The sequence below is a fragment of the Trachinotus anak genome, unplaced genomic scaffold (genome assembly GCF_046630095.1).
Source record: "Trachinotus anak isolate AG129_WGS33_773 ecotype Australia unplaced genomic scaffold, CSIRO_AGI_Tana_v1 ptg000005l, whole genome shotgun sequence".
NCBI lineage: Eukaryota > Metazoa > Chordata > Actinopteri > Carangiformes > Carangidae > Trachinotus > Trachinotus anak.
Genome location: NW_027273856.1, coordinates 6842837 through 6866394, shown reverse-complemented (window position 1 = coordinate 6866394; position 23558 = coordinate 6842837). Strand labels below are relative to the sequence as shown.

Sequence of the window (23558 nt, the reverse complement as noted above, 5' to 3'; positions counted from 1 at the left end):
ATTTTCAAATAAACTGTTTTTTTTAATTAATATTTAGTCCTTAAAAATAGAAGACTTACATTGTCTTCAGTCTGACAAATAAAATAATGAACAAATAATTCATATTAAGAGGTAGGAGATGTTTACTGTCAGTGTCATCAGTGTGGAAGTCTGGAACAGTGATTTCTTTTATTTTATTTTTTATGAATCAGTGGGTGAAAAATAAAGATTGTCATAAAAACATGAAAAAAGGACAATGACAAGTGGATGTTTTACATAAACAGGTGTGTTCACAGCAAAAAAAAATAAGAAAAAAAAAAGAAAAAAGAAAGAAAAAAAAAGAAAAAAGAAAAAGCCTGAGAATAAACTACCAACAGAGATCGAGACAGATCCGGTCTACAGCTCTCTTCCAGGTTATGACTAAAGCCAGAAGTTATGTTATTGCCTCTCCCACTCACAACTTACTTTTCTGTTCCTTTCAAGTCCGTCATCTGGGTATTTCCGCACTGTTTTGAGTGGGTGGTGGCAAGTTGCAATGCAGGGGAAAAGCGGGTGAAGCTTGTCAAGCTAGCCAGAGGATAACACCGGAAACATACGACGTCTCTTCAAAATAATAGTACACACTTTGTCGGGCTAAAATTCATTACCTTTTTATCCAAAGTATGTTACAAATAGGCTATTAATATTTCTTAATTCATTAAATAAATAATTTTATAATTATGATAATCTTAATACTACTACTACTACTACTACTATAAATAGCATAATCAAATCATATATGTAATACTGTATATTTTGGTAGAAAACTAGTTGGTGATAAAGTACTTCAACATAAAAATGATGTCACTGTCACTGTTTGAAACTAGTAGCCTGCACCAGCTTTATTTAGAGGCGTCATTATTCATCTTTAAATCACATATTTAGTGCTGAGGTGCGATGATTTGTGTCAATGACCGCGCCAGTTCAAATAAATGAGCGGCCTAAATGAATGGAAAACGTGAAGGGAATAAAGTTAAGCATTTTGTGAAGTCAACAAGTCAAACAAGAATGCTGCGAAAATATCGCTCCTCAAACAGGTCTTGTATTTCTGCGCTGCTCTTACCGGAAACCGTGCGCTGTACTTGCGTTGAGCTTTACTCTCCGTGCGGTCTGGTACACAGTTGTAGGTGGAGCGAAGGAGGCGACAGAGCAGCTCTGTAGAGAAGTTTTTAGAGGCTGCTCTGCCTGTTTGTAGCGTCTTTTAGTGGTCAAAAAACAACAATAACCAAACAACAGATAAGCTGGGCTGTAGAAGGAGAGGCGTAAGTCTGAATCGGACACAGCCATGGATGGTAAGTGGAGCTGATTGTATTTGTTCGAAGTGTTTACTCAGCGTAGACAGTGGAGGTGAAACTGTACAGGGAGTTGTTTTGCGCACAGGGGAAAGCCCCGCTGCAACTGGGTCTTGCTAACAGGAGGAGTGTCCCGTTCCCTGGCAGTAAGCTAACGTACAAATAGCGGCTTAACTAACTCAACTAATCTAATGTCGGAGTTATTATGTTTACTTCCCCATCGCTGACTTACTCATCTGGTGAACCCAACCGCGTCGAGCTGCCAAGAGGCCTGAAGGGTCAGTCCACCTCATGGATTTCCTTAGAGTGATCAGAAATACCAAACCTCGCTAAAAAAGTTGGCAATTTAATGGTGGTCTGTCTCTTCTGGGAAATACACGATTTACCAGTCGCATTTTAAAGGCTTGTCACTCATTGTGACTAACATTTCTTCACTTCGGCTGAAATGTTAACCACCAGGTCGAATTCGTTGTAATTAAAAATCTCCCCAGTGACAATCGGCCCACGCTGCTAGCAACCGCCCACCTCAATTTTGGTGGATGGAAATTATGGAAATTACGCACCATATTTTTACACAAAGTGTGGTGAGATTCGGGTTGTTGTTGTGGGAAATATGTATGCCGATCAAAATCTGCCCGTTTTGTGTTTTACATCGCATTTTCCTATGCGTGTAAGAAGAAAATTGATCAAAATGAAATAATGAGATTTGATGCATTATTAGGATGAAACGCTGTTTTCTCATCATAAGCCTCCACATTGTTGCTGAACACCATTTATCCGTGTCTAGAACATGGGTAGGAGCTGGTGGGCTATGAAGATAGATATCATATCACTTCATGTCAACAATTCGTGTGACAGGCATAACAAACTTGTTGAAGTAGTGATGCCTTTCTGGGGCTAATAAGAGTGAAAGTGACTCACACAAATGTCTGAGATGCTTCAGCTGTGTTTTGATATTGATACATTCAGTGATTTTATGAGCACCTTCACTTTCACAACATCCCGTCTCAGTAAATGTAGTAAAGTGTAGTAATTACAAGCTTACTGGTGTTTTATGCTTTGTCTAATTCCAAGACCCATAACAGTTCACTTTATTGTTACATAATATAACTTTAAACAGTGACTCTTTACATTTGTCACTATTTAGACAAAATCTAAAAGGCAAAAAAAAAAACCAAACTATTTAAACCCACTACTACTACCTACTACTGTACTACTTTGGTCTGAGGCCGGGAAGCTGGCTTGTTACAGCTTGGAAAGCATCTTATTCATGCTTTCAAATTGAACAAGTCTTACTAGCTGATGGGAGGAGCTCTGATCACCTGATCATGGGCCACACCTCACTTGTTTCTATGAATTCCAACAATTCATTAACCGGGAACCTGAAACTAGAGCGCGGCCTGCTCTTCTGTCGCAGTGGAGGCCTCTCATGACAAGGCGGGTAATGTGATACTGATATTACACCCTGCCTGTCTTTGTTTGCTTTGCGCTGCACTTCTTCTCCTTTAGCTTTTGGCAGGCAGTTTATGATGAGTAATTATACTTAGCTGCGAAGCCCTCGCATCTCATCATCCCTTGACCTCCCTGGAGGTTGCACTGTCTAAAAGTTTTCCACCCAGACCACACCACAAATGACAAACTCTTACTAAACCACAATTTCTTGCTGAAGCTGTTTTTGGTGTTTGTCATCCATGCTGCCACTGTGTTCCGTGTACTATAATTGTTCTTCTTGTTTTCTGCCCATCACAGGTGTGTATGGATGGGGCATGACCCCACTGAACCCAGGTAAGAAGATATTTCCCGCAAATGGTCAGTGTTACGCATGAATCAGCGCTGATATTGACTGCAGGCTCTTCATGAGTAAACACTTTAACAGTCTGTCCGCTGGTGATCGATGACAGAGCTATTTCTGTGTTGACTAACTGATAGAGGTGAAGCAATGCAGGCAGGCGGTTGCACAATCTGAACACTGTGCTGTTGTAGTTCCAAAAGTGACGCTGCGTTTAAGCCAGATTCTTCTTCTCTTCCTTCCACGTGTGCATCAGTTCAAACGGCAAGCCCCTTCATAGAGATCATTGAGCAGCCGAAGCAGAGGGGGATGAGGTTCAGGTACAAGTGTGAAGGACGCTCAGCCGGCAGCATTCCTGGGGAGAAAAGCAATGACACCACTAAGACTCACCCAGCCATCAAGGTGAGTCGGACACAACTTTTTGCTGCATGTCTACATGCATAATCTACTTTGGTGGTGGATTGGGTAAAAAAAATGGGCAAGGGACATGATATCCTTGGTTTTCATCAAACTGCTTCTATACTACTGGAGGCACTAGGGGGCAGGTCGGGGCTGAATCTTCTCTTGCAGCAAAAGGAACATCTTTGTTAAGAATGTCAAGTGTTTGCACAACATAATCAAACATAGCGAAACTTCGGGAGGTTATCATGTTGTTGGTGTTGAGGTCACGGCAGAAAAAGCAACAGTGGCAGTCCGCAAAACACCAGAAACAGACCAAAAAAAATCATACTGAGAGACAAATAATAGGATGGTTGTAAAATAAGGTACGAAAACCAATGTGCATTCTAAATGTCCTCAGAATAGATAAAGACATGTGCTACAGCATGATAAAAAAAAGCAGCAGCCACAGTCCATAATGCATTCAGAAAGTATTCAGACCCTTCGCATTTTTTCACATTTTGTTATCTTGTCTTATCTTATGCTAAAATAAAAATAAAAAAAAAAATCCGTCACTAATCTACACTCAGTACCCCAAGTGAAAACAGAATTTCAGAAATTGCTGCAAATTTATTCAAAAGTAAAAACTGAAATGTTTCAGACACTTTGCTGTGTCACTTGAAATTTAGCTCAGGTGCTTCCTGTTCCTCTTGATCGCCTCGAGGCCCACACCAACCTGTTACTCAGGAAAATAACAGACGCATTATTATTTCGCATTGAGAGATTAATCGGTCATGAAAATAATGATTCATGTCAACAAAACTAATCAAAAACAAATTGTTGTTTTTGCGCTTCAGATATTACATCGATTCTGTATTAATTAAGAAAATGAGCATATTTCCCAAGATTTCAAAGTATTTTCAAAAAGAGAGAATTCCACATTTGACCGAAGCCTTGCAGGAGTCTTACCCTTTTTATTTTCTAAAAATATTGTTGCTTCGTTGTTGAAGTCTAAGACTTGTTATGTTACACAGTAAAACACGAGTTACTATGTTTAAGCAGTGAGATGCACTGTCTGTGAGATCAAACCTTTAACTAGATAATTGCAGGCAATTATCCACCCATCCACCGTTAAAACTGCCTTTTCAGATCATTAAAGTTTGACCCAATCCTCCTGCAGGTGCACAATTACAGCGGCCCCCTGCGTGTTCGCATCTCACTCGTAACAAAGAATGCACCGCACAAGCCTCACCCCCATGAACTCGTTGGGAAAGACTGCAAACATGGCTACTACGAGGCTGACCTGCAGGAGAGGAGAATACACAGGTAAGCATGTTTTTTTTTTTTCAGTTTTTTTTTTTCCTCCCACTTTAGTAAAACATGAGGAAGGTATGCGGAGTTGAGTAAAACATTAACAGCATGAACTACCCCAGTGACAAGTTGAGTTTGCCTCTGCAGACGGCTTTCTTTCAGTTGTGTGTTACAATCAAAAACCGCCCTTAAAATGTGAAGATGTATCAAGGGAAGAAAAAAGCAGTCGTAAGATTAGTCACTTGATATGTAAACCTAACATTGCATAATTACAGAAGTCTGTCTGGCAAGAGAGAATTTTGTGTCTGTGTTCATCACAAGTGTGATGAAATTCAAACAAACTCTGTGTGCTGCAGTCCACTGCCAGTATTGTGATACAGAGTGAGTAAGAGCACAAGTTGATATTTAGTCACTTAAAAATATTGATATTTTGATAAAAGCTCTGCATTGCAACACGGGTTAAAGGCTCCTGGACCCAACAAAACACAGTTAGAATAGAGTGATGCAGCAGTTTATCTCCAGGTGGAGTCTGAAGGAAAGCGATTTCCAGTAGACAACATAATAAATATCATCAAATACTATGTAATATATGGATAACATATTTAAAGCAAGATAAATGATTAGATTTTCTCAAAATATAATCAGTGAAACAGTCATATAATATACTGTAATATATATATATATATATATATATATATATATATATATATATATATATATATATATATATATATATATATATATATATATATAATATTGCAATATTTACAGTATATGTTATAACAAAATAAATGGGCAAGCATAAAAATGTTAATAATTGAAAGAACATTTGGTAAATTTAAGATTTAAGAAATGATTTAAGTAAAGAATTTGGCGTTAACTAATTATAATAAGTGAGTTAAAAAGGTGACGACCGGTGTTCCAAAGCAGAGGTTATCGGCAGAAGTAGAATCTTAAAAGTGTTTACATTATTAACAATATTATTATATCGGCTGATGTCTAATATATATTAATTTATTTGCAGTGAACTTAAAGTCAAGTATTTTTCCACTTCCCGTGTCCCTTAGCTGTCCTCTGAACTTGTGGTCTTGCGGATGTGGTCAGTGATCCATAGTGACGATGCTTTATTGTTTTTAAATATAGCTTCTATGGGAACGAAAATGTCCAAAGCAAGGGTGCAAATAAGATTAAAACTTGGGTTAATAGACCGCACCATGTGCAAATACAAAGGACCTCTTATCAAACAGCAGTTGTGAATTAGAGGGCTCATGTCTGTGTATGTAGTTTCTGTTTTAGACTTTTCTTTCTCTTTCAGTTTTCAGAACCTGGGCATACAGTGTGTGAAGAAGAAGGATGTGAATGAGGCCATCACTTGCAGGCTGCAGACAAACAATAACCCCTTCAACAGTAAGTAGTCATGGTTACAGACGAGTGTACAACAAAAAGCCCTTTCTTCGTTGTCGCGCCTCCTCTGTTAAATCTGTCACTGTGTGAAAAGTTATTGTGCATGGACAGAGTCCCCAAATGTCCCATTCAAATGTCATGTACTGTTTTGAGTTTTTTTTTTTTTTTCTTTCTTTTTGCAATTGACCTGAAACATTTTTATTTACAAAGTATGTTTTTATAGTGAGTTTTTTTTAACTAGAACGGAAGTTTCCAGCGTAAACATGTGCTTTTGGTAAAGAAATGTTAAAACCGAAAGTTACTTAGTGACTTAAAAGTGTGAATTTGGAATTCATGTCATCAATTCATCTGCTTGAAAAAACTAAAAATGGCCATTCTTCCTAAAAATTGCTAAAAGTGCTAATAACTTTGCAATAACATTTTTCGTTAGCCTAAATCAACTTAGGGGGCTAACAAACTAGCTTGAAAATGGCTGTTCTTACGCAAAACAATTGATACCTGGATAGGCTCTGTTTGGCTAACATTAAGCTAGCTACTGTCATAAATACATTTCTTGGAGGGTCTATATTTGTGTCTCTCTGTCCTCTTGTTACAACACGTTTCTATTTCAGTCTGTAGCTAGTGTAATTTTTACCTTCCTGGGGTTAAGAACTAGCTAACTGGGTACGTAGCATTAGCAGTGATTGCCACTAGCGATGTGCAGGTCAGGATTTTTTATTGCTCGCGCCCCCCCGACCCATGATGAGACCCACCCCACAAACATATATTATTAATCACATGAACACGACCCGCAAACCGCCGTCTTTCAACTGTCTCTCACTCTCTCTCACACACTCTGTGCAAACTGTACCACGGCTTTTGAGGCGCTCAGTTTGGTTGTTTTTTTCACTTCTTCGTGGTCAGAAACGACAGATACAAAATTTATAAAGCGCTTGAGATTTTATTTGCCAGTAGTCCTATTAATAAGAATATGAATAAGAAGAACAACAAAAGAAATGAAAAGTAGCTGCCGCTGTCTGCTGTGCGTCTTTCAGAGGCGAGGGGAGAGACGCTGGTTATTTCAGTAATACCAGTAGTACACTTTTGATAGAGAGAGAGAGAGAGAGGGGCCATATAAAACAAAACTGCAAGCATGTAGGCCTGTTAGGACTGTGCCAATAGACGATGGTCTCAGTGACTGATGATGTTCAGAGCGATCCCCCATAGCCGAAGCCTTTGCCAATGTGAAGACGATATTTCTTGTTAATGTATTCAGTTAGTAGTAGTAGGAGTAGCAGTATTAAATTAATATTAACTTTAATTTGCACTGCCATAGTTTCACGTCAGTGTTTATAAAAAAAATATTATACACAAAACTACAGATAAAGCAATGATACTACTTATAGAAAAAAGTATGATACCCAGTTTAAGCTTTAAAAAAATGGCTTAAACTACATTGAGAGTTAAAATAACAACAGGAAGTATTCTGCCCCTTTCACCCTACACTGATGCTTAAATACAGATAGCCTACATATGACAGGATGCAGTGCTCTGCCAGACTGCTGTGTTGCCTGTTTGTACACCCCACCCATTCTCTGCTGTTTCTTGGCTGCAGTTCCTGAGGCGAAGGTGTGGGAGGAGGAGTTTGACCTGAATTCAGTTCGGCTTTGCTTCCAGGCCTCCATCACTCTGCCTACAGGGGAGCTGTTTCCTCTGGAGCCTGTGGTATCGCAGCCCATTTATGACAACAGTGAGTGGACACATACACACATACATAACTAGATATACTGTATAACAAAGTTCCATTGATGCAAACTTTTTAATGCTAATATTAATTGATATTATATTAATATTCTGTACTCTTCAATTTCTTTTAATTTGCATATTCCAACAAAAACAAAATCAGCAGTTCAGTGCTTTCCCCAGGACTTTTTCATCTGTTCATCTGGGTTCAAGTGTCAAAAGACCTCCAGTTTGCTATTTAGAGAGGAAAGAGGCTGCCTAAAGCTGCATTTAGCAGTTGTCTGGTATTAATCTGTAGGTTTAGTGTTGTATTCATTTGTTCATCCTTTTCCTGTGTTACAGGGGCCCCAAACACAGCTGAGCTGAAGATCTGCCGAGTCAACCGCAACTCTGGAAGCTGCAAGGGCGGAGATGAAATCTTTCTGCTGTGTGACAAAGTGCAAAAAGGTACATTATGTCTGCACTGCACGATGGTCTTTCATTTTCATTCAGACACTCAGTATGAGAATCAACAACGGCCCCATGCAGGAGTGGCTGTCTCTGCACAACTCTGAACCTTTACTTTCATATTTAACAGTTCATAAATAGAACCGGAGCAGTAAAGGTGTAAACCCATCACACCCACAAGATACCAAAGTATACTGACAGTACACCGGCTCTTTTTGAGTAAGTGAGCTTGAAAAACAGGTCCTTGAGGTTCATTGTTGCAGAGTTTCTATGTTCTTTTATTGTAAATGATCAAATGGATAACCTCATAAATTACACATTCATGGTCCAGTTTCCTTCTTTACAAGTGCAGTTGAATAGAAGGAAATATGAGTAACACAGGTGATTTCATGACAAGGGGCCAACACAAACAAAACTGATAAGCCCACTCTCTACTTACCAGAAGGAATGTTTGCCAAATATCAAAGTAAATCTCAAATCAACATCCAACATATAGTAGCTGTTAGCAAGATATACTGAGACTCAAAGAAATGCTTGTTTTTAGTCATTATATAGTCATTACAGTTAATACAGTATTTTACAGGACATACAGTGGTTTGTCCAGCTCATTGAAAGGCAGACTATTTTACTTTTGAAAGATAAAATGAATAACATTTAACACCCTTTTCCTCTCAGAAATGAAAAATTAAATCTACGTTAGAGTCAAATGTCAAAGACATTTGACTCTAACCACTCTAATGTTGGACAGACATTACATTTTGGTTGGAAAACTGACGTCAAAACCCAACATTTGCTAAGTGACACTGTGATGCTTAGCTGATGTATAGTAGATGTTGGGTTTTGCTCATGACTAGTGAGCACAACTAGTAATGTCGACATTTTTATGTCGCGATTACCTCGGCCTGACATATTTAGAAGATGTTGGATTTTTGTTACATTACAACACGACCTAAAACCAACAAAATGTTACTGTCAGCTGTCGTCACTATTCTCCAAATTTTTGTCAGTACCCTTCAAATCAATATTTATATTTAAATCGTGTATCAAGAATTAGAATTCTAACCCAAGCCTGCAGCATTAGCAAGTGTTTTAGCCTCTTTTAGCTCATTGTTTTGGTTTTCTCACCTACAACCTAATTTCCTCCCTCAACAGTGGGTGTTTTCAGTCATAAAGCTCTGATAATGGACTACTGTATACTACCTGCTCAGCAGCAAATGGCAGACGACAATATTAGTGAATAACTCGTGGACATAGTAGAGCATTTAGAGCTAAAACTAGCCCTAAAGCAGCTAAAGAGACAGATATGTTTCACAGGAGGCTAAAACACAGCTACAAAGAGAGTGAATATTAGACTTATATTTATGCAGGTGGCAAGAGACATGACTCCATATTAATGCTAATATTGCTCTGTCTGCTGGATATGTAAATAGTTTAAATTGGCGAGTGTTCATGTCACAGCTTTATAAGGTCTATTTTGAATTTCTAGCTCAGTCCTCGAGGCCTCCAACCAAAACCAAAAATGAGTCCATCTTTAAACCTGTTGCTAATGCAGGGTTTCCTTGCCTGCCACTGTATTTGTTGCATGTAATGCAATGCAAAGCAGTCATGTAATCACTACGAGTGACTTTTATCACAAACCAAAAGCTTTGTTCCTCTATTTACACATCTTCTCATTTTTCTGATAATAAATCACTAGTGTGTATGTCACTTAACTGTCTCTGCTTGCTGTATCCATGTAATGAATGTGAAAATACCTTTATATATACTCTTTTTCCGCTTCCTTGCAATCTTTTATCTCTTTTTCATTTCTTTGCATTATCTTCCCCTGATTGACACTCAGACTTTTCCCACCATTATTTGCAGTAGTTTGACAGGTGCATATGTTATAAACCATGTGGTTTTAATTTGAAAATTGGAGCTGTGCTCAGCCTGAGAAACACATTACATCAGTGTGAAAACAGCCTGTGACCCTGCATCTTGGACTAGATTATAAAACTCGTTGTCCTGATCTTTCCAGGAGTATGTCAAGTAGCCATTTTCACAACAAGCAGAGCCATTACATTGTCATTTAAACATTATATGTCTTCTTACTTGAAGTCTAGCAGCCTGAAGCTAATTACAAGGTTTGTAAGCTGTTGTCAGACTTTGTGTTGCATAGCAGCAAAGGTGATGCAACACTCTGGGCGCTTAGAGCGCCTGCTCTCTGTTAATAGTAAACCTCAGTGCTGAAATGCCTCTGTGGTCAACGTCTGATTTTGATTTGTCATTTAACTGGCGAGTCCGCTCTCCTCTTTAGTATGTTACATTTCCCATTTTCTGTTTCTCTACAGAGGACATTGAGGTGCGTTTCTTCCAGGACTCCTGGGAGGGAAAGGGCACTTTCTCCCAGGCCGATGTGCACAGGCAGGTGGCCATTGTGTTCCGTACACCGCCCTACCGCGACACTAATCTCACTGAGCCCATTAGAGTCAAGATGCAGCTCCGCCGGCCCTCTGACCGTGAGGTCAGCGAGCCAATGGACTTCCAGTACCTGCCCGCTGATCCAGGTAGGAGGCAATGTTCTCATTCTTCCATATGATACTTGAGGGATGAATTTGTTGCTTAACTCTCCAAACTGGGCCTTACAACTGCATTTTCAAAATGATCCCTGTAGATGAATACAGACTGAGTGAGAAGAGAAAGCGGACAGGAGACATGTTCCAGAGCCTGAAGCTGGGGCCCATGCTGTCAAGTGGTAAGTTGATGAGATTTATATTGTCTGTCTGCCTTAATATTATAAGGTAAATGGGTTTTTTTTCAGTTGTAATGTAATCATGTCTGTTAATATTTCAGTGTCCATTCCACAAGATAGACGGCACATAAGCCCAGCGAGGAGAACGGTTACAGCCAAGCCTCCGTCAATGAACACGCAAGCTGGTGAGGCTGTTTACATTGTTCATATCACATATGGTGATCCTGTTCAAACCCTGCACAGAAGGGCTGTGCTTTTAATGCAACTAAAAGTTGATTAATGGATCAGTTAATTGACAGAAAATTAATTGGCAACTATTTTGATAATCATTCGTTTCATTTATCAGAAATGTCAAACATGTCTGGTTTCGGCTTCTCCACTCTAAGGATATATTGCGATCTAATTTTCTTATTATTGTTAATATAATTTTCTGAATTGAATATTTTTAGTGTTAGTGTTAGTCAGACAAAATGTGTTATACTTTAGAGATTGGAACTCAACCTGCTTGTTTGTTTTGTGTGTATTCAGCAGCTGCCAGTGGAGTGAAACCCCAGCCCTCCTACTCATATCAGACCAGCCAGCTCTTCTCCGTCCAGCCCAAGGTAGAGGCCTCTCCTTCCATCTCAGCTGTGACGACAAACCAAACATGGAAAATCATGGAGAGCCTGAACCTAGGCCCCCAGCCCAAAGCCGCTCCAGTGCCCAGCTTCACAATGAGTCAGGCACCATCTTCCTCCTCCTCCTCTACAACCACCTCCACTGCCAACCAGGACTTCTCAACTGTCAACCTGTCAGACCTTCATGAATTCTTCCCCAACATTTCCTCAGCCATGGCCCAGGAGCCCGCAGCTTCTCAGGGAAGCACGGTCTCCTCACAGGCCAGCAGCTCCTTCAACCTCCAGGGCCCTCAGTTCCGGGTGGATGATGATGATATCCCAGAATTCCCTAGCTTTCCTGAAGCCCAGGCCCCAGGCACCCTGGACAGCCTAAACATGGATGACTTTGAGGACCTTCTGAACCCCGGAAATGGCGCCTCAATGTTGGCCCATACTTCATGCCAACAAGCTGCCCCTCCCAGCTCCTCTGCTGTTGCCCAGAACAACACAGCATCCCAGAACACTTCTGATCCTGCCAGCAACCCAGGTAGCACCTGGATGAATTACCCCAACAGCATCGTCAACTTGCTCCAGAACGAGGGCATTGTTATGGCATCCAACAACAACAACCACCACCCGCCCGCTGTGCTAGATGAGTTCGATGATTTGATGTCTGTTGACGAGGATCGTCTCATTTCCATTTTTAACAGCGAAAGCCAAGCTGGGTTTGTGTCAGGACACCCGACTTAAAGTCACTGACACATTGACATAGACCATGTGTGCTGCCCATTTCACCTTCAGAACTAAAACTCCTTTGTTGTTACCAAAGACAAAAAGGAAACAAGGTGGATATGAAGGGCTGGAAGGGAGAGAATGTAGCAAAACTGCTCACTGTGGACATGCCTATTGAAATACCATGAAAGACTATTTATGGTATTTTAATTTATGGGTTTTGCCAGGCTTTATATACAGTTTGTCTGACAGATGATAAAACACAAAACAGAACATAATCAGATTGCAGATTTCATTGTCTTTGTTAAGCCTTGTTTAGCATCAATCATTAACTGTTTCAGCCAGTGTCAACATCAGATCAGATGCATTGCTGAAGGTGTCTGTGAAGATGTTTTCCCATCGAAGATATTTTTGATGGAACATGGTAAGCATGTTTTTGCAGGTCAGTGTTAATGTCATAACTGACAACATAATTGAAATGTTTAACGTTTAGTTTTTTATCTTAAACAAAACAGCTGGTATATTAAATTTTCATTAAGAATTTAATTTGATCTAGAGGAAAGTCAATGCAAATAATCTCTACTGTCCTTTAATATCTCCATGTAATTCTTTTTAACTTCTATATTGTCCTTTAATTAAATCTCTCACGTAGTTCATTGTAACTGAAGAGAATGTTATCTACGGTCGGCAGTAACTGTAACACCACTTTCTTTACACAGGTGCCTCTATTCAGAGTCTCCACAACATAGTATTGTAGTCATGTTTAAGAGCCAAATGAAGGTCTATATGTAAATAATTATCAAACAAGCAACTTTAATAAGCACATGCTTATAGCAAAGAAGTGTAAAAAAGGTTCATGCATCACTCTCACAAAGCTGTTTCAGGTCTTTTTTTGTCTGGCAGTATAAATTCCTCTGGTCTCTAATCAGTTTTTCTATATATTTTATCCATATGGCTGCCATTTAACTCAGCGGTTTCAGACCTGTAGGTCACCTTGCTATACTTTGTAGCTAAATTTGCTTTATTGAGATGGCATTATGCAGTTTTATACTAGTATGATGTAAGCAGACTGTACTATATGCAATATTTTGCTGTCATGAATGATGAATTCTGTTATAATGCAAAAAAAAACACTTTTCTTGGCAATAAAAAAAATGCATATAAATAAGGTCTTCAAAAGTAAATTTTATTTGGCAACTCGGTAAGCAAAAAAAAAAAAAGTTAAACAAATGACAGAAATGTATCAGAATTTAAAAAAAAATGCTTCATTGAATGCAAATTTTCCCCTGAAGATGTGCATACAAATCAAGGATTTCTATAGCCACCCTGTCATTCAGGTAAGTGTTAGTGTGTTACAAACAGAACCTCAAAAATACAAATAGTCTTACTTATGAATACAATATATTCAATACAAAAATGTGACTATTTTAGGTGACTTAGAAAATATTACAGCAAGACAAGTGAAATTAGATATTAGTGTTTTTTGCCAAAAGGAAGAACATGAGATCAAAATTCAGCCACTGACTTTCAAAACAATTTCAATCGGTGAGTTTTACTGCCCAGCCCACCTCACGGGATCACTAAGGGCCTCTTCTTTTACCCATCCTGCAAAAGCACCCTCTTATTTTGACAGGCTTATGTTACTTCAAGATTGGTCACTTTGTCGACAATGTGGGAACGCCTTGGTACACACTCCAGGTCAAATTTGCTCTCATATATGGTCGGACAAAGCTTCCAGCGGTTGTTTCGGTAGATTCCCAGGTATGTGTACACATCTGGCTTGTAGGAGAGAGGGCACTTGACCCCCGTGGCGCGGATGACGTTGTCCAGCCTTATAACCTCGCTCTCGTCAGTGAAGTTCTGGTTATAGGCACAAATGACCTGCTTCCCCTCTCCCTTGGGATCATAGGGACTGACTTTGACCAGGGAGACTTTGCCATCCAGGGCTGCTCTGGCCACACACTCCCACGCATGGTCCAACTTAAAACCCGAGTCCAAGTGCATCAGCCACTTGCCCGTGAGCACCCCGTGGTTCAGGGCCAGCTCCTTCACTGTCTGGAAGCTGACAGGCCGGCCACTGGCCAGAAGTTTCTCCCAGCTCTCCTGGAGACCCGTGACATCCCCACCGCTGGGGCAGTGGGTCGGGCCCAGCACAGCAATCCACCCCACAGGGCTAACACCACCTTCCGCATCACCAAATCTGTTCACCTGTGAGGGCCTGTTGCTCTCCAGCCAGCCGTCAAACTCGGATCTGGGAGTTCGTCTGGAGTCAAACACTATCCAAGGGTCCATGTCTGCAGCCATGGCCTCCGCGGCATAAGTCTCTGCGGCAAAGGGGGTCTCCACCTCGCCTTCGACAGGGGCCTCTTCCTCTTCCATAATGCTGCCAGTGTGAGGCTATTAGAGACGTGTTGGATCTGGTCCTGTTGGAAGGAAGGTGTTGTGTATTAAAGTAAACCTGAGATCAGCCTCTGTGTTAGTGTATAGTATAGACACAAGTGGACAGATGGATGGATTGCTTGCGGATGTTTACAAATGCTGCTAGCTACATTAGCTACATTAGCAGCACTTGTTCAATAGCTAACGTTTACCCACATCCGATTCTCTCACAAAACATAAGCTGCTGACCATTTCGTTTGTGCATCGCCTACAGTGGACATGTGACTAAACACGCACAATAAATGTGTGTATTTGCTTGGCTCCAGTCTTATAGTAGCTAGCTAACTGGCTACCCGTGTTACCAATCGTCTGTGCTCGTCTTGAATTTGGATGATGATGATTTACAGCCGGCTGTTGAACCCAACTAACGCTGTAACGCGCATGCTGGCTTGTGGACGGCAGCAATGATCGCACGCTGATCGGAGACCACAGATGTTAAGGCTTAACCTACCTGCAGATGTTCACGTTTGTGGTTCAGTGTTGTTCTTCCGCACAAGCGCAGCCGCGGCGGTATACGGTCCACTCTGTATTAAAGGGCAATATGACAAGCTCTGCTCAAATGTCTGCCAGTTTAACTAATATTGCCCATCCAAGAAATCATACACCTCGGGAAATTGTTGGTCTATTAATAAATTCGACACACAAATAAAGTAGCATCCCTGCGTTGTTATAAAAAAAAATATATATATATATATACAACACATTCCTGGTATAACAGTCGTTTTATTTACCAATTTAAGCATATGATGTACTGAATTCAACAACGTAGGTATACAACGACACATGACAAGAGGTTCCTTAGGCGTATGCAAAAATGTCCACCTATATGCAAGTTGTTAGTTTTTGCCTTTTTTTTTTATCTATCATTTGCTATAGTCTTACCGTTACATTATTGACACAGAATTAACACAATTTAAGCCACATTATTTTCCTAGTGTGCTCCAAAATGACGGCGCAGGGACCCTGCGGAACCAAAGTAACCTGCCAGGCAACAGGGAACGAGTGACGACGACGTGCTAACGAGTTAGCCGGCTAGCTGCCGCTATCTGGTGTGTGCGCGGTGGAGGCGATTTACATATGATATAAAATAATAATCCAGAATATACTGTGTTTTATTTTAGGGTAGCCATCCACGTAATTTAATTATGCCCAGCAAAAAGAAGAAATACAACGCCAGATTCCCTCCGGTAAGTTTAAACTTTGCTGAACCGGTGTTAAGACAAGCTAACGTTAGCAAAGCGTACGATACAAAGCTAACTTCTCTAGCTAGCTTGAGTAAGATTCGGCCTGTTTTGTTGCCTGTAGAGCTAACAAGTCAACCAACAAACAGAAGCAGTTTACCACTAAAATGTTCATTGCATTTGTGTGAAGTAACGTTGCATTATACCAGCGTCGCTGGCCTCACTGAATTGGCTAACTTTCCTTTCATCCCAGTGTTTGTTACGGTACATTTAAAGCATACAACGTAAGTTAGCTAGCGACTCCACTCATTAACATTGTTTTTAGCATGACAAGCTAGGTGAAACTGGACGGTATAAATCTGTTGTTTGTATCTGCACAATAAGCAAACTTTGGAGATACTCACAGGGCATACACTACAGCAAACCTGATCATCATGAAATGAATGGTGGGGCTTAAACATACATGCCATGAAAGTCCACTTACGATCCCCATTCAAAAATGTGATGTATTGTTTTTTGCTAACATTTAACGTGCCTTGGGTTTGATAAACAAAAGTTGTCTTTAAGCCTGCTGCTGATAATAATCATAAAACGTGTTGTTGTGTCATCGTATTCACACATACAGACTCGTCTTGCACACGCACTTAAAGTTAAACCTTTTGTCGTTACAGGCGAGGATTAAGAAGATTATGCAGACAGATGAAGAAATAGGCAAAGTGGCTGCGGCAGTACCCGTTATTATTTGTATCCTTCCTGCCAAATATCTTCACAGTTTCTTCATGTGTATGAAAGGTTTGAATTCAGAGACTGGTGTTTAATTTATCCAAATTGCACCATTCATTCAGTCAAGAGTCTTCGAAGTAATTGAAGATTATAATTTGGAGTTTAAATAATTGTTTGAAAATTTAAGATTTGTTGTTAGTTTGTGTTTTAACGTGAAGCAACATTAAGACATCACTTTGGGCTCTGTGAATTTATGATGGGCATTTATTTATTTATTTACATTTTCTAGATAAATGAATAACCTTAAAGATATATGATAGATTAACAAGTGAAAAAAAAATGCACTCCTAGTCTGACTCAAAATTTAATATAAATTGTGGAGTGGCACTCTATGAGGTAGTATTTCAAAAGATAGGCATTGGTGGAGGGAAGTGATATTTGTTGCATCATTAATATTCATTGTAATAATTGTGTCCAGATCAGCCTGTTCTGTTAAACCTGAGCAAGCTGTTCATGTTTTTTATTTTTTCAGATTTGAAAGTTATCAGGCACCGTGCAGGTACAGTGGAAGTTAGGCCATGGAAAGTGAATCAGTTTATTGTAGTAAAGGACATAGACCTGCTATATCGAACTTTCCTTAACTGAGACATCAGCGAGAGCCTTGGAGCTGTTTTTGGAATCGTTGCTAACAAAGGCCTGTCAAGTCACCCAGTCCAGGAATGCAAAGACAATGACAACATCACATTTGTAAGTTTCTGTGTTTGTGTGTCTTTATGAAGAAGCTGGTCCATATTGCACTGTGTTTGAGTTGGACGTCTTCGGATTCCTCTGTTAAATTCATTCTAAGTATCATACCAGGGATGTGAATTCAGGCCACTGGATACACACATCATATTAAAGTTGTAATTTGATTTTGGATACTTGTAGCTGGAAAGGTGTTATGTCTTAATTTTCTTTGGATTTAGATGAAGACATACATATGTTACTGTTACTTTGATAGTGCAGCTGAGTGGATTTGCAAAACACTGCCAAATTAAATCCCTCGTGCTGTATCTGAAAGTATTTCTGGTCATGACTAAGATGTATCTGCCAAGAGAATCGTACTGTGCGGTTGTTCATGTTGTCGCAATGAATATGTAATCCCATTTTATCTCTTTGTCTATTTGATATGAAGTTGAGATTTTGCTCATCTCAGAATGTTTTTTAAGTCTGTACAGAAGGCAGTAATCTGATTGAAAACTGTGCGTGTGTTCACAGAAAACAGTGTATTGAACTGGAACAACAGTTTGATTTCTTAAAAGACCTGGTGGCAACTGTGCCAGACATGCAGGGTGAGGGGGAAGAAAACCACACCGAGGGGGCAGGAGAAAAAGTCCCTCGCAGGTATCACTCTTTCTTTCTCTCTCTCTCTCTCTCTATCTCACACACACTCACACACTTACACACACACACACACACACACACATAACCACAAAACCAGCACCACTAGTCTCATTTGCCTGGGAGGATCCCCTTTCATATATGTTAGTATAACTCCATGACTACCAAGGAATTAAACAGTCAAATACAACAAAGTTGACACCCTGAAGCTCGGGTCTGCATGTCACATGACATACACATACACATGATGTGTGCCATGTCCAGTCACTGTATCATGCAGCTAAGTTTGACTCATTACTCTAGTTTATCACTTGGTTAGTTGATTTGTCATTGTGTCATCTCTAGTTCATGCACCTAATTTATTACATGGAAGAAAAGAATTGCTCATCACTAACAGGAGCACAATCTTTACACAGACACAGGGCCGGTTACCTTTTCCTTTTCCAGGAGCAGCTACTACTGTAAATTGAAATGAACTAAAATAATGTGTTAGTCTTCCCTACAGTGTTACCTTATTACTCATTCCATTTTGTTCCGTGATTATAACATTATCAAAAGCCAAAAATAAAAAGCCAAATTCTTTCCTTAGCTCCACAGAAGGAGAACTAACTATTGAAGGTTGTAGAGAAGTGAAAGCAGCATTGACTGTCAAATCAAACACTTGCGCTGCAGCTAAATTGAGTGTTGTCTGGCAGATAATTATACAGAAATGAGTAGAAAGTCTTCTTTTCACTAAACAGTGCGGCTGATTCGATTCTGATACTATTTAAAGTGGCATTAAGCTTCTCAGCTTTGGGGATGAGGCATGTGGCGTCACAGCATCTTCGAATATAAATGACTTATTGAATTATTCTCGACTTTGAAGTTATCTCTAATGATTTTAAGTTTCCATTTGGGTGCAACTGTCTTGCACATTTATGCTGTAGAATAACTTTCTATTTTTTAAAAATCTGTTTTATAAGCTCTTAAAATGTGGGTGGCTATTTTTTGTTTCAACAGATATATATGAAATGGGTATTTATGCACAAAATATTATTATATAATTTATAAGTGTGTACGATTTAAGTACAATATTAATTTACAAAGAACAGGGGAATTAACTAATCTTGATGAAAGCAAAATGTTTTTAAATGACAAAAAGTGTTTTATTATTTGATTCCCTCTGTGAGCAGTTTTCAGACCAGACAGCAAACAGACCAGTCATATAGTCTGGTCGGCACAAACCAAGGAATTGATGTAAAATCTTGTAGCACGACCGTGAGTCACGTGAGTGAATTTCTTCAAATTTGCCACACAACATTCACTTAAATTCAAGAATGAACTGCTTAGATTTTGGTGGTCAAAGGTCACTGCAACCTCACGTCTGTCCCACTCTTGTGAGTATGATATATCTGGAATCTCATTACATCTGGTATAGAAATCCTCTTGAACTCAAGGATGAAATGATTAGAATTTGGTGATCAAAGGTTAAGGCTACTGTGACCTCACAAGAATTTATATACTAATAATGACAAAATTTCACACAAATATCTAATAGGATAAAACGAAGTGATGACATTTTGTATCCAAAAGGTCAAAGCTCGCTGATTCTGTGTAGCTCACTAGTGTTTATTCATATTTATTTTATGCAGTTAATTTATTCAAATTTATTTTGTGCCTTGTACTTGCATTTTAACTAACTACTGTGTGTTGTAATGTGTCCTTGAGTGCCTTGAAAGGTGCCCATACATAAAAAAAAAAATTATTATTATTATTATTATTATTATTATTATTATTATTATTATTATTAGTAAAGATTAACTTCACAGTGACATCATAGTGTTCTGAAAAAATCTTTCTGGCCATTATTTAACAGCAACGTCCATATTTGAAGTGTTGTCTACTGTTATTGGCCAATTATATGAATATCCAAGGAATTTTTGTTTCTCTCATTGAACTTCAACATGATACAACAGACATACACCAGAGGGCAAGCAAATTTATTTGTATAGAACATAATCATATACAGAAATAAAAGAAGCATGAAAACAGAGGTAAAATGGGTAATATCTAATTAAAGTATAAGATTAAAAGATTAAATGGGGGCAGTGGAGAACAGAGCAGTTTTTAGCTTTTTTTTTTTTTTTTTTTTTAAAAGCAAGCTATAGTTTGGCCAGATTTGATTTCCATTGGGAGCTGGTTCCAGCGGTGGGCAGCATAGTGGTTGAAAGACATTTCACCCTCTTTAGTTTTAACTCTAGGCTCCACTAACTGCCCAGCTCCTGCAGACCTATTAGGCTGATATACTGCACATCGAACATTTTTGAAATATATTTAGGGCCCAGACCATTTAGTAACTTGTAGACAACAAGTAAAACTTTGACTTCAGTTCTGTATCTGACTTGAAGTGCAAGTGCAAAGAGTAATATGCTCTCTTTTCTTAGTTTTAGTCAGAATCCTAGCAGCAGCTTTCTGAATAAACTGTAGCTGTCTAATGGTCTCTGAACTCTGGAAAATATAAAGGCACGAATACATTTCTCCAAGTCTTGGTCAGACATGAGGTCTCTGACCCTAGCTCTGTTTTTGAGATGCCAAAACACAGATTCAGTTACAGCTTTGATGTGGTCACTGAAACTAAGATCCCCTTCCTCAATTACACCAAGATTTACAACATGATTGAACAAGACCAACCAAGCTTAACAAAGTCAAGTCAATATTTATGTATTCCTTATCACAAAGAAGTTGTCACTACATATATTAAATGTCTCTGGACAGACCTTGATGAAAATGCTGCATACAACTGTGAGGCAGCAATTCTAGTTAAAAGATGAGAGAATAACTATTTTCACGTCATAACGTAACTTTTCATTGTTTTTTGTTTTCTTCTCCAGAGGTCGAAAACCAGGATCTGGACGTAAGAATGGAGGGGCAGGCTCTAAAGGGAAGGACAAGAAGTTGTCTGGCACAGAGTCAGAGCAAGAGGTGGGAGTTGATTTGTATGCAGAGGCCAATAACTTTCTACAGTTTCAATGATTTATTGTCAGATGGCTCACTTTGTATTCCTCACGATGGAGACAGGATGACTCTGAAGACAGCGAGACAGAAGGGGACGAGGATGATGGCTCTCAGTCAAGCACAAATCTACAGGCTGCATCCAGGTTCCACAGGTATGGATGCAGACCGTCTCTGTTGAGATCCTGTAGAACCAGTTTGTGTCTAAAACCTCTCAAGACAGGTTACAGTTCACATCTGGCACCACTGTGTGCATCTCGAGTCTTTTGTAATTGTCCTCTCAGGCTGCATAGTCAGAGAAGGGTTGTGCAAGTACATACTGTCATCTGTGTCTTGTGAAAACAAGGGGATTTTAAAATGGTTTAAATAACATAAGAGATAGGAGTCCACAAAAGAACACTGGATCCACCAATGTGTTGATCCAGTGACATTGTTGAATAGGAAGTCTGTCAATGTGGTCAGGGACACAATTTGAGCCCCTTTCAGACATTAATTTGATGACAATGAGCATTGTTGGTCAGTAATCAGGAGCAAAGTAAGTGTAATTCCATCACTGACGGGGCCCGTGAGAACATGGTAAAGGTTCTACCTACTTTATACCATTTTTGAACTCACTGCCGCTTTGTCTTGTTCAGGTGCCAGATATTGTGCATGCACTGTGGCGTCACAGTGCATTGAATTTAGAGCTGATCACTCAAGACACACTGATAGTCAGTAATCCACATCCATCTTCAAAGGGAGACTATATAATGTTAAACAGCAGCCACTGTGGCCTTCAGTCACAATTACAAGATAACGGAAAGTTAAAACATAGTGTAACAGTAACACAAGGAGAGAAGAGCCATCAAGTCATTGAGGAACACAGCAACATCAACCTAAAGTTAGCTAACATTAGCTTCCATAAGCCACTGTACATACCAAGACCAAGACAGGTTGTGCCGACTTTGTGAGTGTACTGGTGATTTTTAATGCTTATTAAAAGAGGAAAAATGTCATGTCTGTTACTTGTATGATCATTTGTTTGATTCTAAATGTGCTTACTGGAAGTTCACTGCATCTATTGTACTTCTAAAAATGATGTGCCACCTGTTCAGAGAAATGCAGTTTGCACAAAGGAAACAGAGGATGATCAAAGACAATTATTCAATTATCTACAGTAAGTTCTTTGCTTTGATTGGCAGTGATTGACAGGAAGTCAAGCACATATACACATATATACTGCAAAAACAGTTCACAACGACTATAAGTGTATAATACACACACATAATGAGTGTCCTTATTCGACACTAACTGTATACAGTATAATTAGATGCTTGAGAGCTGAAAGCAGTGGCAAAGACTGACTGCAACAGAAATGATACCACATGTAAGTTCACAGTTGATGTGTTCAGAGACTGCAGTTTCTCAGACTGCATTTCATTTTCATAGACATGATTTCTAACACCTGGTTTACACCTCTGCCTGTACCCCCACAGCTCAAACACGGCCCCCCAGTACATGCACATGGGCAATATGGTCTCTATGGGCAGCATGGCTCCAGCACAGCCCCAGGGCGGCATGGCCTTCGCCCCCCACCCCTCCATGATGAGTGTCGCACCACCTCCCCCAGCCCCTGCACCGCACAAAAACGAGGATGATGACGATGAAGACTATGACTCTTAGCTCTCCGTCTTCCTGCCTCCTCCACCACTTGCTCCCACACACACACACACACACGAACACACACGCTCTTTCAACGTTATTTTTGATTCCTTAAGTTGTAATGGCGGCGGCCGCTCTAAGCAGAAGAGGGAAAGACTCTTCATCACAGCCCACTGACAGAAAAACCCTTGACAGCCGGCTGTGACAGACACCACCGCAGGAGACAGAAAACTGGTTTATATTATGTGTTTTAATTTTCTTTTTTCTTTTTTTTTTTTCTTTTTTTTTTTTTTTAAAAAAAGCTTTTATTTTATTGTAGGAGGAGAATCCAATACGGATGTTTTTTAACAAGTCAGTCGTTCTATTTTGACTATTAAAAATGGCCGTCACTGTTTTTGCCATTAGCCCCTGCAGACAGGATAGGTGTGGTTTGTGTTGCCTTGTAGCTTTTTCTTTTGGCACTTTTCTTTCTTCCTCAGTCCTCTGTAGTAGACATGATGAAGTGAACTGATCAGTCATCATGTAAACCCTCAGGTTGGCTGAAAAAATTCTGTAAGTGGTAGTTAAAGCCTTATTGCAGCCTTTGATGCTCATAAAAAAGGCAATTAATAGAGATGAGTTCAGGGCAACAGCTTGTGAAGTATCAGAGAGGTGATCAGCACTTGTCTAAGGGAACGGGAGGTCATTGTCTCACCCATGAAGTGTTATATTACTACGTTGTCTATCGGCTAAGAATTACTGCTGTTAAGATGTGAGCCCTACTTCCGGGCTTCGCCACAACTT

At 39.6% G+C, this 23558-nt stretch overlaps 3 protein-coding genes across 4 annotated transcripts; 2 read left to right on the top strand and 1 right to left on the bottom strand.

Moving 5' to 3' along the window:
* The first annotated feature begins 1129 nt into the window (after nucleotides 1-1129).
* Nucleotides 1130-13588, top strand: rela (v-rel avian reticuloendotheliosis viral oncogene homolog A). The gene is given in 12 exon segments (XM_071478068.1): nucleotides 1130-1310; nucleotides 3060-3095; nucleotides 3356-3501; nucleotides 4658-4803; nucleotides 6104-6195; nucleotides 7787-7921; nucleotides 8257-8361; nucleotides 10692-10907; nucleotides 11015-11095; nucleotides 11194-11277; nucleotides 11621-12390; nucleotides 12392-13588. Coding segments are annotated over 12 exon segments (1887 nt in total). The 5' UTR covers nucleotides 1130-1303; the 3' UTR covers nucleotides 12461-13588.
* Nucleotides 13586-15558, bottom strand: cunh11orf68 (chromosome unknown C11orf68 homolog). Of its 2 annotated transcripts, none has more exons than XM_071478075.1 (2): nucleotides 15311-15558; nucleotides 13586-14843 (listed from the first exon to the last, which is right to left on the bottom strand). In XM_071478075.1, exon 2 carries the CDS (start codon nucleotides 14797-14799, stop codon nucleotides 14056-14058), a length of 744 nt encoding a protein of 247 aa, XP_071334176.1. In that variant the 5' UTR covers nucleotides 14800-14843; nucleotides 15311-15558; the 3' UTR covers nucleotides 13586-14055. The 2 variants fall into 2 exon arrangements, with proteins under 2 accessions (XP_071334176.1, XP_071334177.1); XM_071478076.1 differs by lacking the exon at nucleotides 15311-15558 and adding an exon at nucleotides 15162-15276.
* A 290-nt stretch (nucleotides 15559-15848) lies between these two features.
* drap1 (DR1-associated protein 1 (negative cofactor 2 alpha)) lies at nucleotides 15849-23062 on the top strand. Its single transcript, XM_071478077.1, has 7 exons — nucleotides 15849-16046; nucleotides 16712-16784; nucleotides 17417-17510; nucleotides 18021-18146; nucleotides 21014-21104; nucleotides 21201-21289; nucleotides 22610-23062. The coding sequence occupies exons 1-7, from the start codon at nucleotides 16005-16007 to the stop codon at nucleotides 22794-22796; spliced, it is 702 nt and encodes a 233-aa protein (XP_071334178.1). The 5' UTR covers nucleotides 15849-16004; the 3' UTR covers nucleotides 22797-23062.
* The last annotated feature ends 496 nt before the right edge of the window (nucleotides 23063-23558 follow it).